Source organism: Siniperca chuatsi, linkage group LG8 (genome assembly GCF_020085105.1).
Source record: "Siniperca chuatsi isolate FFG_IHB_CAS linkage group LG8, ASM2008510v1, whole genome shotgun sequence".
NCBI classification, from domain to species: domain Eukaryota; kingdom Metazoa; phylum Chordata; class Actinopteri; order Centrarchiformes; family Sinipercidae; genus Siniperca; species Siniperca chuatsi.
The window spans coordinates 3367934-3382804 of record NC_058049.1 but is presented as its reverse complement, the minus strand read 5'-3'; the positions used below and the strand labels follow the sequence as shown (position 1 = coordinate 3382804).

The 14871-nt window shown below is 39.2% G+C and overlaps 1 protein-coding gene across 2 annotated transcripts in view; it reads right to left on the bottom strand.

The window, feature by feature from the left end:
• slc36a1 (solute carrier family 36 member 1) overlaps positions 1-14871 on the bottom strand; it is a 46312-nt gene that overhangs the window by 18701 nt on the left and 12740 nt on the right. For both annotated transcript variants that reach the window (XM_044204584.1, XM_044204583.1), the window contains exons 9-11: positions 12486-12584; positions 10402-10568; positions 8059-8228 (exon numbers count right to left, since the gene is read on the bottom strand). In XM_044204584.1, the coding sequence (XP_044060519.1) occupies positions 8059-8228; positions 10402-10568; positions 12486-12584 (436 nt within the window). The remainder of the gene's footprint in view (positions 1-8058; positions 8229-10401; positions 10569-12485; positions 12585-14871) is intronic.

Below are 14871 nucleotides of genomic sequence, written 5' to 3'. Positions count from 1 at the left end.
AAAGGGGTAGGGTGGGGGGTTTGTTGGCATGAATTGCTTTCTGCTACAGTGTTTATTTTGATACCACTGGGAGTTGCCAAAGCCAGAAGTTTTCAAAACGTACACAAAAAAAAAAGAGGGTGTTGTATGCTGTACGGATTATAAAGCTCTTTGAGATAAACATGTGATTTGGGGTTATATAAATAAAACTGACTTAAGATGCATTTTTCTCATTAGTCGGCAGGCTAAACCAGGGCTTATTTAGGTATGGGGTTGCATTTAACTGCTAGCAATAAGTTCACTAACTTGACTTACAGGTAAATATAGAAGTTTACTTAAAGCTACATATATTCATATTTCTATATGAACAATGGGTCAAATGATTACATATAATATTAAAAGTGTCCCTTGTAGTGCCAAAACAACAGAGAATTATCATCAAACTCAGCAGCCTCCCTCAGCTCTACAGAGCGTTTAACGTCTTTCAGCTCATTGTTCTGGGTTTATTCAAGCTAACTTTTGGTTCAGTCTCAGCGCTCTCATCAGCGTCATTTTCAGCAGGCAAGTGTATGCTATCATCAGTCACAACTTGATAGATTGATATAGTTTACCAAGGCTTGTTCCTGTGAGGTTCTTTTACAAATCTACTATCTGCCACTATTGGTCAATAATCACTTGATGCAGCTTTACCCATTTGAGATTTATTAACTGATCAAACGGCAATCTACGGTCTCTGCCTTTGGGCAATCCTTGTCAAACCGATATGATATTGCCCGTTGTGTTTACATGCGTGTTTATTTGGATGAGAATGGCACCAACATTTTAACCAACATGATGCCAGAATAAACAGCAGGGTTTTTCCTACATTATAAGACTTGGGCACACCGCCTGAGCATTTTTTTTCCACAGTGCCTAAGCCGAATGTAACAGAAAAAACAAAAAAAAAAAAAAAAACTATGCAGAGTCTGAGGCGCGTTTTGCTGTCATATCCGCCCTCCTCCTTGTCGGCTCTCTGTGTCTGAGTTTCCCCGTGGGCGGTGCTCAGGCAGCTTAAAAGTTCATTGCTCTTTGAAAAGGATGTACTTACATTATTATGTTATTATATTATCATTATATCAGTGGCATAAAATGGTCTTAAAATGACAATAATATTGTTTATTGCAATTTTTCTGGGAGAATATTATCGTCCAACAAAAGTAGTTATCGTGACAGGCCTACATGCAACTGCAAGAAACAAGGCAAAGTCATGTAGCATTCCTACAGCTGCCTCTCAGAGGCTCTCTGATCCAAAACAACAGTAACAGCAACAGTAAGCTCCTCCACCCCTCAACCTATCTCTGGTAAATTAGAATAGAGTGCTCACTTCAAAAGAAATCTCCCTGCATTGAAATGAACTGACCTTTCGAGCTGGAGCACAAGTCAAAGCACAGCTCAGAAGAGAGAGAGAGTTTGCTCAGGGCTGTCCTCTATTTTAACTCTTATCTGGCTGTTTGAGCTCAAACTGAAACCAATGACGGGGAAAGACGAGGATTTGTTGTTGTAGCAACTAGAAACAGCAATTAATATCAAGGTTCATTTCACAGTTCTGCCACTTGAAAGCCCTCCTAAGTAAAATCATGAGAACAGAATAACTTTGGGACATCAGTCAATACTGCACTTATATCATTTGAATGAAATTTTGACATTGTAGATTGCTACCAAGATGATTTGTCGGCTGACTAATCTCACATCAAGCAAAGACATTTGACAACACACAACACAACACATAAATGGCGTAATTCATCCTCACACTGAAGACTGAGACATTCAAATCTTAGCCACCTATTCACCTAAATGTTTCTTCTCTTTTGGGAAGGCAACAACTTCGGGCTCTACTACTCTTCTAAACACTGACAGATGTTTCTCTGGATATTACTGTTGGAGTTTTAGTTTCTATGTGACGCTGTTTCATCTTAATTTGCATCATTTAGAAGAAGATTAAAAAAATATCTGAAGAGTGATGCACCTGCTCTGTGTAAGGGCATTCAGAGATTTGTTTCTTTATACACTGTCAGCCCCTCTTTTGCTGCAAGAGGAGCAAACTCACATCACTACAGTACGGCAGCAGTAGTGTAACACAGACAAAAGCTTCTCCCTCTGGACAGCCAAGAACCGACATCTGTTCTCGATTCAAAGACTGAGACTCTCAGAGGCATTCTCTTCAAGATTTACTCTACACATACGCAGACGACGAGGCACTGCTTCAATCTCATTTTGCATTCCGATTCAAAACCAAAAGCAATCTCCTTCTTCCAGTTGTGCATGTAGGAGCAACATGATTCCTCCTCCAGTCCCCTGTCCCTCGCAACCTTCTTTCCAGCATGCATCAGTGGGATCCGACTGGAAGCAAGTATTTTCTTGTTGCTGCACCTCCACCATCTCCACAACACACACTCTGCTCTGCACCAATGAAAACCACAAGCTGTCTTGCAAATGACCTGCAGATATGATGTGGCACATGTATGCATTTATTCCCTTTTATTAACTTATCAACATGCATGTGCAGAAACCTATACAGCGTGGCAAATGTCATCTGCATAATTCTCTACAGGCTCCAATCACAGCTAATAAAGGAAATGAAGATCCTGGGGCTCACAAGCACTGCAGTCCTGTACCTCAATAAGTCTGCCGTGACTTGAGGTTTCATTCCATGTGAAGTGCAGTGAGGAGGGAATGGCAATGAACAGAGGCTGGATAGAGTTTCTTTTTTGAAAAAGACATATTTCCCAGTTATAACTGTTAGTCTGTCAAAGTATGATTATACCAACTGTACTGTCACAAACCTGGCATTGAATAGCATCAGTGACATCTCTGTAGAACAGTTAAATATGCTGCATAAGATGTATATCTCTGCCTCTGCAGTGCATCTTATTTTCTGCTCCATTTCCATCTTCTGCATAATACAAATACCTTAAGCACTCCCTGGTGCTGAGAAACCAGCATCTGTATCAAACTCAACTTGAGAGTATTTAGATATATTATGAACCCTTCACATCTCCCTCGAGGCTGGTGTTATGTAAATTGCGGTCTTAACATCCATCATTTAATTAAGGCTTTTATGCATGTATGTATGTATGTATGTATTGTTGGCTGTAGGGGGTTGCATATTACAGTGTACCCATGAGGCTACGCATGACCCACACACAAGTTAGAGGGTGTAAAAACAGACATAATTGAAGATGGAAGATGAGTATCGAGTATATCACAAGAAAAAAAAAATTGAGAAAAATAAGAAAACATTAATTTTTGTAACAGAAGGATCTGGTGACACCTAAGTGTTTTATTTGGACACCTTGAGGGATTGCAAACCCCAGGTTGGGAACCACAGAATAGATACAGGATCTTAAAAAATAAAATAAAAATAAATCTACACAAAAGTGATAGCATCAATAAGATGGTTCTATGGTGAATTGATCTGATCATTTTTCTGCAAAGAATGGTGTAAATCTCTTTTGGAATGAAGATCCTGACACATAATACAGCCAATACATTTAATGACCTGTTTCTTGTAAACAAACGCAAATACATATTCATGTTCATCTTCAGCAGACTGCATTTTGGAGCAAATGATAAAAGGTTCTGCATGCTACTGACAACATACCACTATGCTACTGATTTGATACCCAAGCCTACACATATAGCCTATTCTTTGTAAACACAATGAAATATGGACGCGAGCTTCCATCCTCCTCATTACTTGTAGATTGGCCATCGATTTAAGAGTGCCTGCTGTGAACTCAATTACTTCTTCAGTACCTTGTTTTTGACAAAGTAAGCTGTTTTGAAGGCCTCATTTACTGTTTTTCTTTAAACAGCAGCAAGAACAATAGTGAACCCTTGCTCATTTTAGAATAAGGCACTAGTTAATATCAACATCGTTGCTATTCACAATCCATCCATCAAAAATGTAATTAGTACCATCAATCACATTTTGCTACAGAATGTAATCAAAGCAAAATTTAAGCTCACTGAAGAATCAATCGAGCAACTACTTTTAAAAACCACGTTGAGCAGGCTGACTCGATAAAACAATTTAGCGGCTGCTGTTATTAGAAGCACTCTGTAATAGCATCTATCCATTAATCCATTCATTTTCCGCCACTTTCTGGGGAATCCTGAGGTGTTTCCACTCAAGGACGGATGCATAACCCCTCTAGTGTGTTTTGGGTCTGCCCTGGGATCTCCCACCAATTGACACGACCAGAATACCTCTAAGAAGAGGCTTCCTGAACCACCTTAACAGACTCCTTTCAGTGTGTAGGAGCAGCAGTTCTACTCTGAGCTCCTTGCAGGTGTCTTGAGTTCCTTACCCTGTCTCTGAGACTGATCCCAGACACCCTGTAAGGGAAACTCATCTCGGCCGCTTATATCCATTACCTCATTCATCGAGGGTTTGTGAGGGTTAGAGTGTCTATCAACTGGTAAATTGAAAGCCTCACCTTAGCGCTCAGCTCTGTCTTCATCATGGCAGTCCTGTACAATGCCTATATTACTGCAAGCACTGCCTTCAGTATCCTTAGATGAGTAAAGAGCTGGTCCAGGGTTCCACAGATCTGGGGTTTAACAACTGTCTGTGCCACCTGAGCAGACTGAGCAGTGTGATACCCTGATAACTGACTCTAGTTGTCTTTTAAAATATGTTTTGTAAATTGTACCTTATATGTACACATTTCCCTTTAATTCAGTTTGGCACATTTGGTATGTTTGGAAACTTTGGAATCTCCACTTGAAGTTTAAATCCATTTCTGACAATGGTTATCTTTACAAAAAATGCAACCACTGGTGGGTACCTCAGAGTTTAAGAGGTTAAAGGAGAAATCTATCTTAAACACCTTCTCTTTAGTGAAAAACTGATGTTTCCTGGTAATTAAATATTAACTTCTAGTATTAGAAAGTATGTTTCTGTTGCATAACACAGTATAAGCAGTTGTGTAGTTGGTAAAACTTTTTTTTTTTTTTTTAAAACAGTTTGTGAACAAAATCCAGCCTTATTTAAATACAGTCATCTACTCACTGAGTTACACAGGGATTGGAAATCTCAACCCTGGCAGCATTCATGTGAAAATAATGATCTTTAGACAAGTAGAAGTATGCCCCCTTATGACCTCAATGTGTCTCAACAATTCCACACTAAATCACAACAATCTGACCGAGGAGACACGTGACAAAAAAAGGATTGGACTTAGAGAATCAGCAGTCCTGGCTGAATGGGAATCGATAACAATTGAAGGACTGTTGCTGCTATAAATAGCCTAGCAGAGCGATTACAGGGAATTGTTTGCTGGTGCCTGAAACTCGGGGAGGAAGGAGAATGGATGGGGGAATGTGAGTGTGTTTGTGAGTGTGTGCTAACAAGACACGTGGCTGTTAAGGTACTGGGTTACATTTCCAATCACGTGAGACCTACTCCATCACAGAGAGGCCAGGGAGCAAGTGTCACATGCACATGCAACTGCAGAGGCAAATGAACACTTTCAGAAATACACACACACTCTTTGAGATACACAGGGCTGGCTAAAGGCATACACAGGATACACAGGCGGTCGCCTAGAGCGCCACCTCCTGGTGGGCGCTGGTCGCCCTCAAAGGAAAAATGAAAATCAGCGGCTGCAGCAGAGAAGAAGCTGCTGGTGTGTCTGTGGCTGCAGGAGGGCCGAGCTCCAGAGAGCTCCATGGCACTCTGCAGACACTCTGCGCTCAGCTGGCACGCATAGTTAAAAAGGTTGCATCTACCCATATCAATTTAGCAATTTATTGCACCACCCGGTGAGCACGCTAAGTGACCCAAATCAAACACACCCAAGATGTTGCGTGACCAACAGGTGCATGCTGGGTCTGGTAAAATGCTAAATGCTCACGATGGATCTTCCAGTGGTGACTTCTACGTTTGCTACATTATGAACTTCTTCCTTCAGTGAGGTGTGTGAGGCCTTTCTGCTGTTTGTGACTGCAGAGCCTCATTCAGCCCAAAATGTTTGAAAACTTTGAGGAGCGCAGAGAGGCTGAGTGGAACGCAGTAACGTTTACTCAAGAGTACATTTTAACTGACTTACTTTTTTACTTTTATCTAAGTACATTTTTACACAAGTACTTTTACTTTTATTGAGTATAATTTCTTTAAAGTAACAGTACTTTTACTTGAGTATAATATTCTAGTACTCTTTCCATCTCTGGATACAATAGCTGTTAGACTCAGGTACAGATTGAAGGATATGAATCTGATTGGCAAGCCAGTAGCTAGCTATGTGGATAACTGCTCCTTCCTAGAATGTAAGGCACCATGCTGAAATTTCGCTGACCAATATCAGTGATAATGGCTAACTCTATATCCATAAAAACATAGATTTCTGCACTGGGTTGCACCAGCTATGTGTAAGTTCTCTCCTAAGTTAGGGTGTAAAGTCGACACTAGAGGGTTAGTAAGTACTAGTCAGTTTAGAACTAAATCAGCTGCTAAAATTGGTTGCACCACGATTACATAGGCAACTAGTTTGGACATAACGTCATAACTAAGGCAAGTGGCCAATCAAAGGGAGTTCCATCATCATGGTTACTGTGCGAAGTAAAAATATCACTCGCAAATAAGAGGTCTTACAGAGATTCTGTACGAACAACCCCAGTGTTGTGCATAAACACTGGGGTGAATAAAAAAAACCCAAAACTTTGTTTCATCTTGGTGTTGTACTAAAGGAAAAATAAATAACCATAAAACACTCTGCAGATTGCCTACTTTGGAAACAGGCGCATCAGTCTCCTTTTCAGTCATTCATCACTGTCAAATGCAGCCAGCATTTTCTAATCAGTTATCGGACTGATTTGCCTAATCTTCGCGGCTCTTCAGATGCGGCAGAAACGTGACCAGGAAAGTGAAAAGGGGACTTCTTGTTCCTAGTTCAATTCCTGTGGCTCCATAGTACCTGGAACTAATTGGTCACAAAGGGCTAGCCATAGTGGCTCAGTAGTTGTTCGGGGACTGGCTTCCACCTCCCTGAGTTTAGCTGATCTGGGAAATCAGCTGAAACTGTTACTGAGGATGAAGAGGCATCTTTCAACAGACTTTCTTGCTAATTCTCACAGCCAATCAAAGATTCAAACCAGCAACCTTCGGAGTACATATTTGCTTCTCTGATCTCAAGGTTTGAGCTCTGAAGTCCTGTCCACATATACAAAACCCTTGGGATGTGCACTAACATGGTTGCTATTATTTTATTTTCACTAGTAAATTACTTAGCCTTCTATTTTTACCTCAGCGTGAGTTTTTCAGACAAAGACAGAGCTGTAAAAAGAAGAGACAGATCCCTTTCAAGTGCCAGCTGGCATGCTGATTGTCACTGCTCCATTTTTTGTATGAATGAACCTAATAAAAAATACAATAAAAGAAACTAGGCGCACTACTGAAGAAAGTTCAAAGGCTTTACAGCAGCCAAGAAGGAAGTGCAAACCAAAAGCCAATCTCTTGTTCCTGCTCAGGACTGAAATGAAGGCTTTGCCGTATGGGACTGCATCAGAATAAACAATGAAAGGAAGAAAGAAATCAGTAAGCTGGTTTGAAGCCGGGGACCAGGGAACGCTGCCTATCACGCAAGGTGAATCCTGCATTTATGCACAGTAACTAAACTGATGGGAATTTTAACTTTCACTTTCACAAGAGGTGGAGTTAAGTAGGAACTTGGGGTTGTTTGTTTGTGTGTTAGTACCTCACTGTAGATGCAGCCGTTCCTGCCACACACATACAGGCTACTGTTGTAGTTCTCTGGTTGGTACTTAGATGTAATATATTTAAAATCAGAGTTAATCTTGGCTCAGTTGCTACTTATTAAGCATGATTTCTATCTCCTAGTTTCCCGCTGCTCTCAGCCCAAATTGAAGTTTATCACCAGGATATAGCTTTGAATTCCCTTTTACACTTGAAATCACTAAAGATTACAAGATATCGAAATTAAATAAAAAAGTTCTTTCATCTTTCATTGTATCCAATGTAACGATTCACCAGACTGTGGATGGAAGCCCGCATTATTTTGTTGACCGGTTTATACTTACATGTGAAGATGACCAAGACGGTGCGGAGCAGCAGGTCGACGGCTTTCTCCCACCTCTCTGACACGCGAGCCAATACTGGTGGTATGAGAATCTCTGCTGGAACATAGAACTGCAGGGCGAAGGTGATGAAAATACCAAAACTGTACAGCAGCTTCACAGCCTGGTACGTCCTAGAAACAGTGAATGAGAGGAGGGTAAATTGACAGTGAAAGAAAGAGTCATAGAAATGTGAGAATGAAAAAAACAAACAGACTAAATGAAAAGTGTTTGGTAGCAAAGTTACAGCTGAAAAACATTAATCATATTTAAATTCTTTTAGTGCACTGAAATGCAGCTAATCAAAAACCTTTCATAAAATACAAAACAAGCATCAACACAAGACCTCATTTTTCATGTTCAAGATCCATCAAAAAAAATTACAAGGTGAAGACGAATCAACTGGTAGTCCTTATAATACAAACAGTAAACACTGACTGTCTTCTGCTCACTTTAAAAAAAAAAAAAACGGAGATGCTGGTAATTATAGTCTGAGTTTTCAACCTCATTGAGCAGCCAATCTTTTCCACTAATTAGCTGCATCAGTCCAGTCACGAGAGAAATTTAAAAAGACACCTGTCTCCAGCTGCCGTGATAGTATGGATAGCAATAAGTAATGAGCAAACAAATCCAATTGGAGTATTTGATTTTAGTACCTGTATTATTCTTAAAGAAGTGAAAGGGCTCACAGAAGGATTAAAATGAGTACACATCATGCCTGAGCTTTTTCCTCAGAGAGAGGAAGATGAATGGTGTTAATCAAAACTGCAAAGAACCAAACTGGAAGACATACACCTCAGATTTGTCAGTAAAGTTGATTTGCTTTGAAAAATTAAAGATTATTTTTCTAACCTAATTCATATGTAATGTCTGGAGATTTATGACTAGCTCCCTGCGAAATGTTTAAATAGCCATAATATAATTATACTATAAAATATCAATGTTACAAACTCAGCCTCAATATTGATTACAACTTGTCTCAGTTCATGAAATATGTTACATTTACTGTTCTGGGACTGGGGAGCGCACACCTGGAAAACATTCTCAGGTTCACAGGGAGTGTTATTTTTTACATTTGCAAAAGCAGCAAAGTCAATTTGCTGATGAGCAATTGTGGTATGTCTATGCTCAAATACTACCTGGCTGCTACGTGATAATTTGATTAAACACAAACTACTTTAGGAAATAGTAGAAATAGTGAAGGATTTATAAGTAGAGTTTGACACAGGCACCCTCTCCAAGACAAAACCTCAAGATTTCCCAAAGAAAACCAAAACCCAAATTACCACAAAACGTTGACACACAGTGACTTCATTAACACACGTACATTAGAGTAGTACAGTGACAAAGGTTATACTGGGAAGCCAGGTTTTAATATGTTACACTCCTATTCATTTCTGTCACAAACAATTGAAGGTGACTGAAGGAAATCTAGTTCATTGATAAAAGTCTGAATACGTTTTGGAGCAAGAAACATAAAAAACCCCCAGCTTAAAACTCACTAATAATGGCAGCTTGAAGTTAGAAAGTTAGAAATTGAGTTTTGTAGAACTTGACTAAATTCTTTTCAATTTTGGGTCAATTTTGGATTAATTCCGCAACTATGACAGCAATGGAGTTTGTTAAATTAGAGGTTAAATTAGCCAGTAAGATTATAATCTTTTGTGGGTGAAATTACAAACTTTGTGTTTTAATTAATTTGTTAAGATGTCCCACGGTCTACTATGAAGAGGGAGTTTCCAGTTCTTCTGAAGTTGGCCACTAGATGTCATCATAGGAACACTCTCTGCCACAACTTTCTCATTTGCTTCAAAACTCACCTATAATTCCACTGTAGGGTTGTCGATGGAAAGCTATTATTGGTTGAGCGCTTGCCTGCATCCATTGCTGAAAAACTAATAATTTGATTTATGTGGGGAGGCAAAAACTCCCCATTGGGAAGTGCGAGCCTCTTGAAACTTTATTTATAGTTTCCTTTAATTAAATTTTCTGACAATCTGGACTGTACACACAGTATGTATGTGCCAGCAAATGTGTGAACATGTCCGTGTATGCAGACACCAAATGTAGTGTAAAAAGAAGTAGGTGCATTTTTTTGGACTACATCTGCACCCTTTTCAAACTAAAGATCGGGCTTAAATTCACTGGCTGGGAAAGTTTAAAGCCTTTTGTTCTGCATAAATCAAGCCAGAAGTGAATAGAGTCAGCATGCTGTCCAACGTCCAACCCTGCTGATCAGGTACTCAAACGCTGCAAATCAGGTACCAACATCTATTTGTAATCCAGGGAATGTTGAAGTTATCTTACCAGCAGTTTGGCAGGTTGAGAGTGATGCTCCCTCCTATGTGCTCTCCAAAGCACATATATCCTATGGTGCCGAGGCTGATATAGAGGAAGGTGACAATGCCCATCCCCAAATACAGAACCGGGATGAAACTCTGAGGCCTCTGCATCTTGTTCTCTAGGGGAAGAACCTGCCGACCCAGGGAGACAAAGACACAGACAGACTGTTAATAGGACAATGGACCAAAATCAATGTGTGATTTGTTTTTTCCTCTCCTTTGACATTTGAACAACATTAGAGGTAACAATCCAAAGAAAATGCCTTAACAATGTTCCTGTGAGTTTTTCATTTTAAAATGCCACTTCCTCTCAGGCTGTGATGTCTTGCTTTTCGCTTATGGACGTTATAATAAAGGCTAAATTTAAGTTGACATTTTACCAAAAGACTGCGCTTCTCTTGCACTGCACTCAACATTTTGAAAAGTGTAATGTTCTCTCAGCACTCTGGATATATTTATTGAATACTGATGGAAAATTCTCTTCTGCAGAACTGTCTGATATGCATCTTAAACATCCAGTGTGTAGGATTTAGTGCGCAATTGCACTTTGCAACCATTTAAAATACCGCTCGCATCACCCTCTCCTTCAAAGCGTGTAGGAGAAACTACGGTGGCTGCAAACCGTGAACGGCCCTATCTAGAGCCAGTGTTTGGTTTGTCCGTTCTGGGCTACTGTAGAAACATGGCGGTGCAACATGGCGGCCTCCGTGGAAGGGGCCACGCTCCCTCTGTACCTTATTCTAAGGTAATGAAGACACAATGATTCTTATTTTCAGGTGATTATACACTAATGAAAACATATAAATATTCTATTCCATTTCTGCCAATAGCTCCTCTTAAGTGTTACACACTGGACCTTTAAAAAGGGACAGTTCAACCCAAATCAAAAATACATATTTTTCTTCTTACCTGTAGTGCCATTTATCCATCTAGATTGTTTTGGTGTGAGTTGCCGAGGTTTGGAGATATCTGTCATAAAGATGTCTGCATTTTTTGAATATAATGGGACTATATGGCACTCGACTACATAGTCCCATTAAATTAAAAAAAACATGAGCTGAATGAGCTTTTCCTCCATTTCCAAAATGAAGCCAAAATACAAAACAAGCCCCAGCTATAAACCAGCTCGCTGCACATTGACACAAAAGCAACACGTATGCTTCAAAATTGAATTGATGTGTGGCTTGAGTATAGTGTGGTGCATGCTAATGGCCACTTTGGACCGCACATGATTATGAAAAACATGTTCATTTGTCTCCAACAGTCAGGGGTCATGTGACAAGGCTGCTTCACATTATCGTCAAGGATTAAATTAGGTATGGTTTACTCTCCATTGTGGTTTCAATTTATACTATATATCCAGGCATCAAGTTCCACCCGGAGGTAAGTGATGAACACACGGATTCTTATATTGAGTAAAAACAATATATATTTCATAACATGATAAAGCCAATATAGATTCATGCTTTGTTATTTTCAGATGACTTTCCACTCTTAACAGCCAAAAGAACCACGAGACATCATGTTAAATATATGGTAGTGTAATACCCCATTTATAACCGGTATAAAAATGCCATCTGTATCTGAACATCTTATCTTGATGAGGAGAAACGCATGTTAATGCAGGTTGTAATCACAACTGTAGTCTGGCTCATATTGAATTCGGATCTAAGCTAGGTGTAAATGGCATCTCTATAGTTTGACCACATTCTTAAGAAAAAAGTTTAACTCTGCCTCTTGCTGCTATTTTAAGATGTTCGGCGAGATGACCCCTTCCTCAGCAAAAGAAAAATGTAGACCCTAAACTGCAGCATCGCCTCCCTCATTTGCATATTAAAATCCTTCATAATGTGGACAGAATGGAGATAATGAGACCGCTTATAATACCAGGTGTAAATGCAAAGACCCCTGATCAGATGTCATAATCCAGATAATGTAACCACATTTCATGTTAATACCAGATTAAATGGGGTTTAACTATTTAGATGTTAATGTGTTTGACCCTTGCTTTCTTCAGCTTCACCCAGTTATCATCAGTCGGTCACGTACCACTCCGATCCCTTCGAAGGCAAAGATGGCTGTCCCAAAGAAGAGGGGGTAGTCTTTAGCTCTGCCGACTTTTGGTAGGTTGATGGGGTATGTGACGTTCTAGAGGGGAGATTAAAAAAAAAAAAAAAAAGAGAGAAAAAACATGACTTAAACATTAACTCTGCGTTCTGCAAAAACTGTATCATCTTATTTGATATTATAATCCAAGGCTTTGTTGAATGCTCATGTCTGATTGGCTGATTTGTTATTTCTGAATACCAGACTACTGTTCCACATCTAATCATTTCATATTTGCAGTCAAGAGGTCCATTTGGATAATTTGCAGTCATATTAAGTAAAAACCCCCTGTGCCAAGAGGACACCACTCCTTGGTCCTGGACTTGTTCGTTGGCCAAAGCTTGCAAATTACATTAGCTTGTAATAAAACAAATGAATATTATTAGGGTCTTTGATAAGTAGGATAATATAAAGGGAAGTGTCATAACTGTAAAATAAACCCAACTAGGATAAATTAAGACAATGTAAGCCATCAAACATCTCTTTTGCACACTGTAGGACAATCCCGTATTCATAGAACATGGTTCCCACACTAAACATGAAATTCAAGGACTTTTCCAGGCCCAATTCCCTCAAATTCAAGGACCCAACACGGCATAGTTTGAGACATGGATCAAGGTTAATAACTGTTACAACACTGAGAATTTTTATGAGAACTATCAGGCTTTACAGAAGCAACAATTAAAAGGAGAGAGAGGCTTGAATGTGTGAACACTTCTCAGTTGTGATGCTGTGTTACAGTGATGTTACTTTAAGTAAAAAAATAAATAAATAAAAAAAAAATCAAAAGCACTTATATTCTTGCACAAAATATATAAATTTAAGCACTTTCAATAACCCATGTCTATTTTCAAAAACTTTCTAGGCCTTGATTCCCCCCCCCTCAAATTCACAGACTTTGAAGGATTTCAAAGACCAGTGGGAACCCTGATGGAATATCCTCCTGTTAAACCATGACTGAATTAAATGTATCTGCTGGTGAAGGATCAGTAGAGTCAGTTGGACTTACAACTGCTGACAATGTCTTTGCTGCGATGGGGAAACTTCCTTATGATTTCACTTTAGATGCGCATATTTTATATTACTCTTAAAATGAAGGTCACCGGGATAAGCCAAAACCTTAAAACCATGTTGTGGAGTCATTAAAAATGAAAATGGAGCAAGCATATAAGAACCACATTAATATTATCATACATTCTGGGGGAAAAACAGAGCTGAATTATAGAAAGGACACCAAATTAAACTGAGCAACAGAAAGAAAGCCATTCCAGACTGTTTGTTCAATGCTTACAGCCTTTATGATTCAGCTTTCCCAAAATTCCTTGTTCAGGTGATTCATCAGCCACAGAAACACCTTACGGGTCACATATATCTTTTACTTCTGAATCTTTGTAGGGTTTCTAATGCATAAAATTGCTTTTTTCAAGGGAACACGACTGCTATATATATCTGTAAATGGCAGAAGCTGCATGATGAAATACTCTATAAACAGAAAACAGGTAATCTGGAAACACTGTCAATACCAGTTGTCCTGTTATTCATAACAGCCACAGAACCCAATCAGCAGAGTAGAAACAGAGAGACAGATTATAACGCAGAGAGAGAAAAGTGAGGGTTTAAGGTGGTTGGTTGTAAACCTGAATAAAGAAAAGATCACATGAGATTATTGCTTCATATACAGGTGAAAAACATATCCCCCCTATTCACAGATTATAGTCCTGCACACAATGACTCTACCTAACACAGCACAGAACGTACGTGATTGTACTGTATGCAGTGATTACTTGGATGTTACTTCCAAAGTACACTTTTATTGCTTGGGGAAATAGATCTATCTGAACTCTTTGACTTGGAAGTTTGTTTTCTAAAGGCCGTGTTTTAAATGTGGGCATGCGCATGACGAAGCCACGGATCAGTAAAGGTATCACTGTGGCAGCAGAGCAGCAAATAATCATCACTACTCTGTTTGTTGATGTATGCAAATCAAATAAATAAAAAGCTGTACTTAAAGCGAAACTGAAAATAAATAAATAAAACCTTGATGTTGGTTTCTGCAGCTGAAAAGTAGGATATCTGTAACACTGAACATGTTCACAGTGCCTGCTCTGTAGTATAATTGGTAGTAGGAAGTTTTATTATTAGGCACATTTGATTACATGAATATTATTGTCAATTACTTTGCATTTATAATAACTTTCAGTGCGCAAAACATGCTCATCTTTCTGGTCCAGGTGCTGAGTCCAAAAAACTGTAATTGTGATTTTTTCCCTCCATTATATAACTTGTTTATACTGTATAATGACATGTTTATAATTGCTTTGCATCGTAC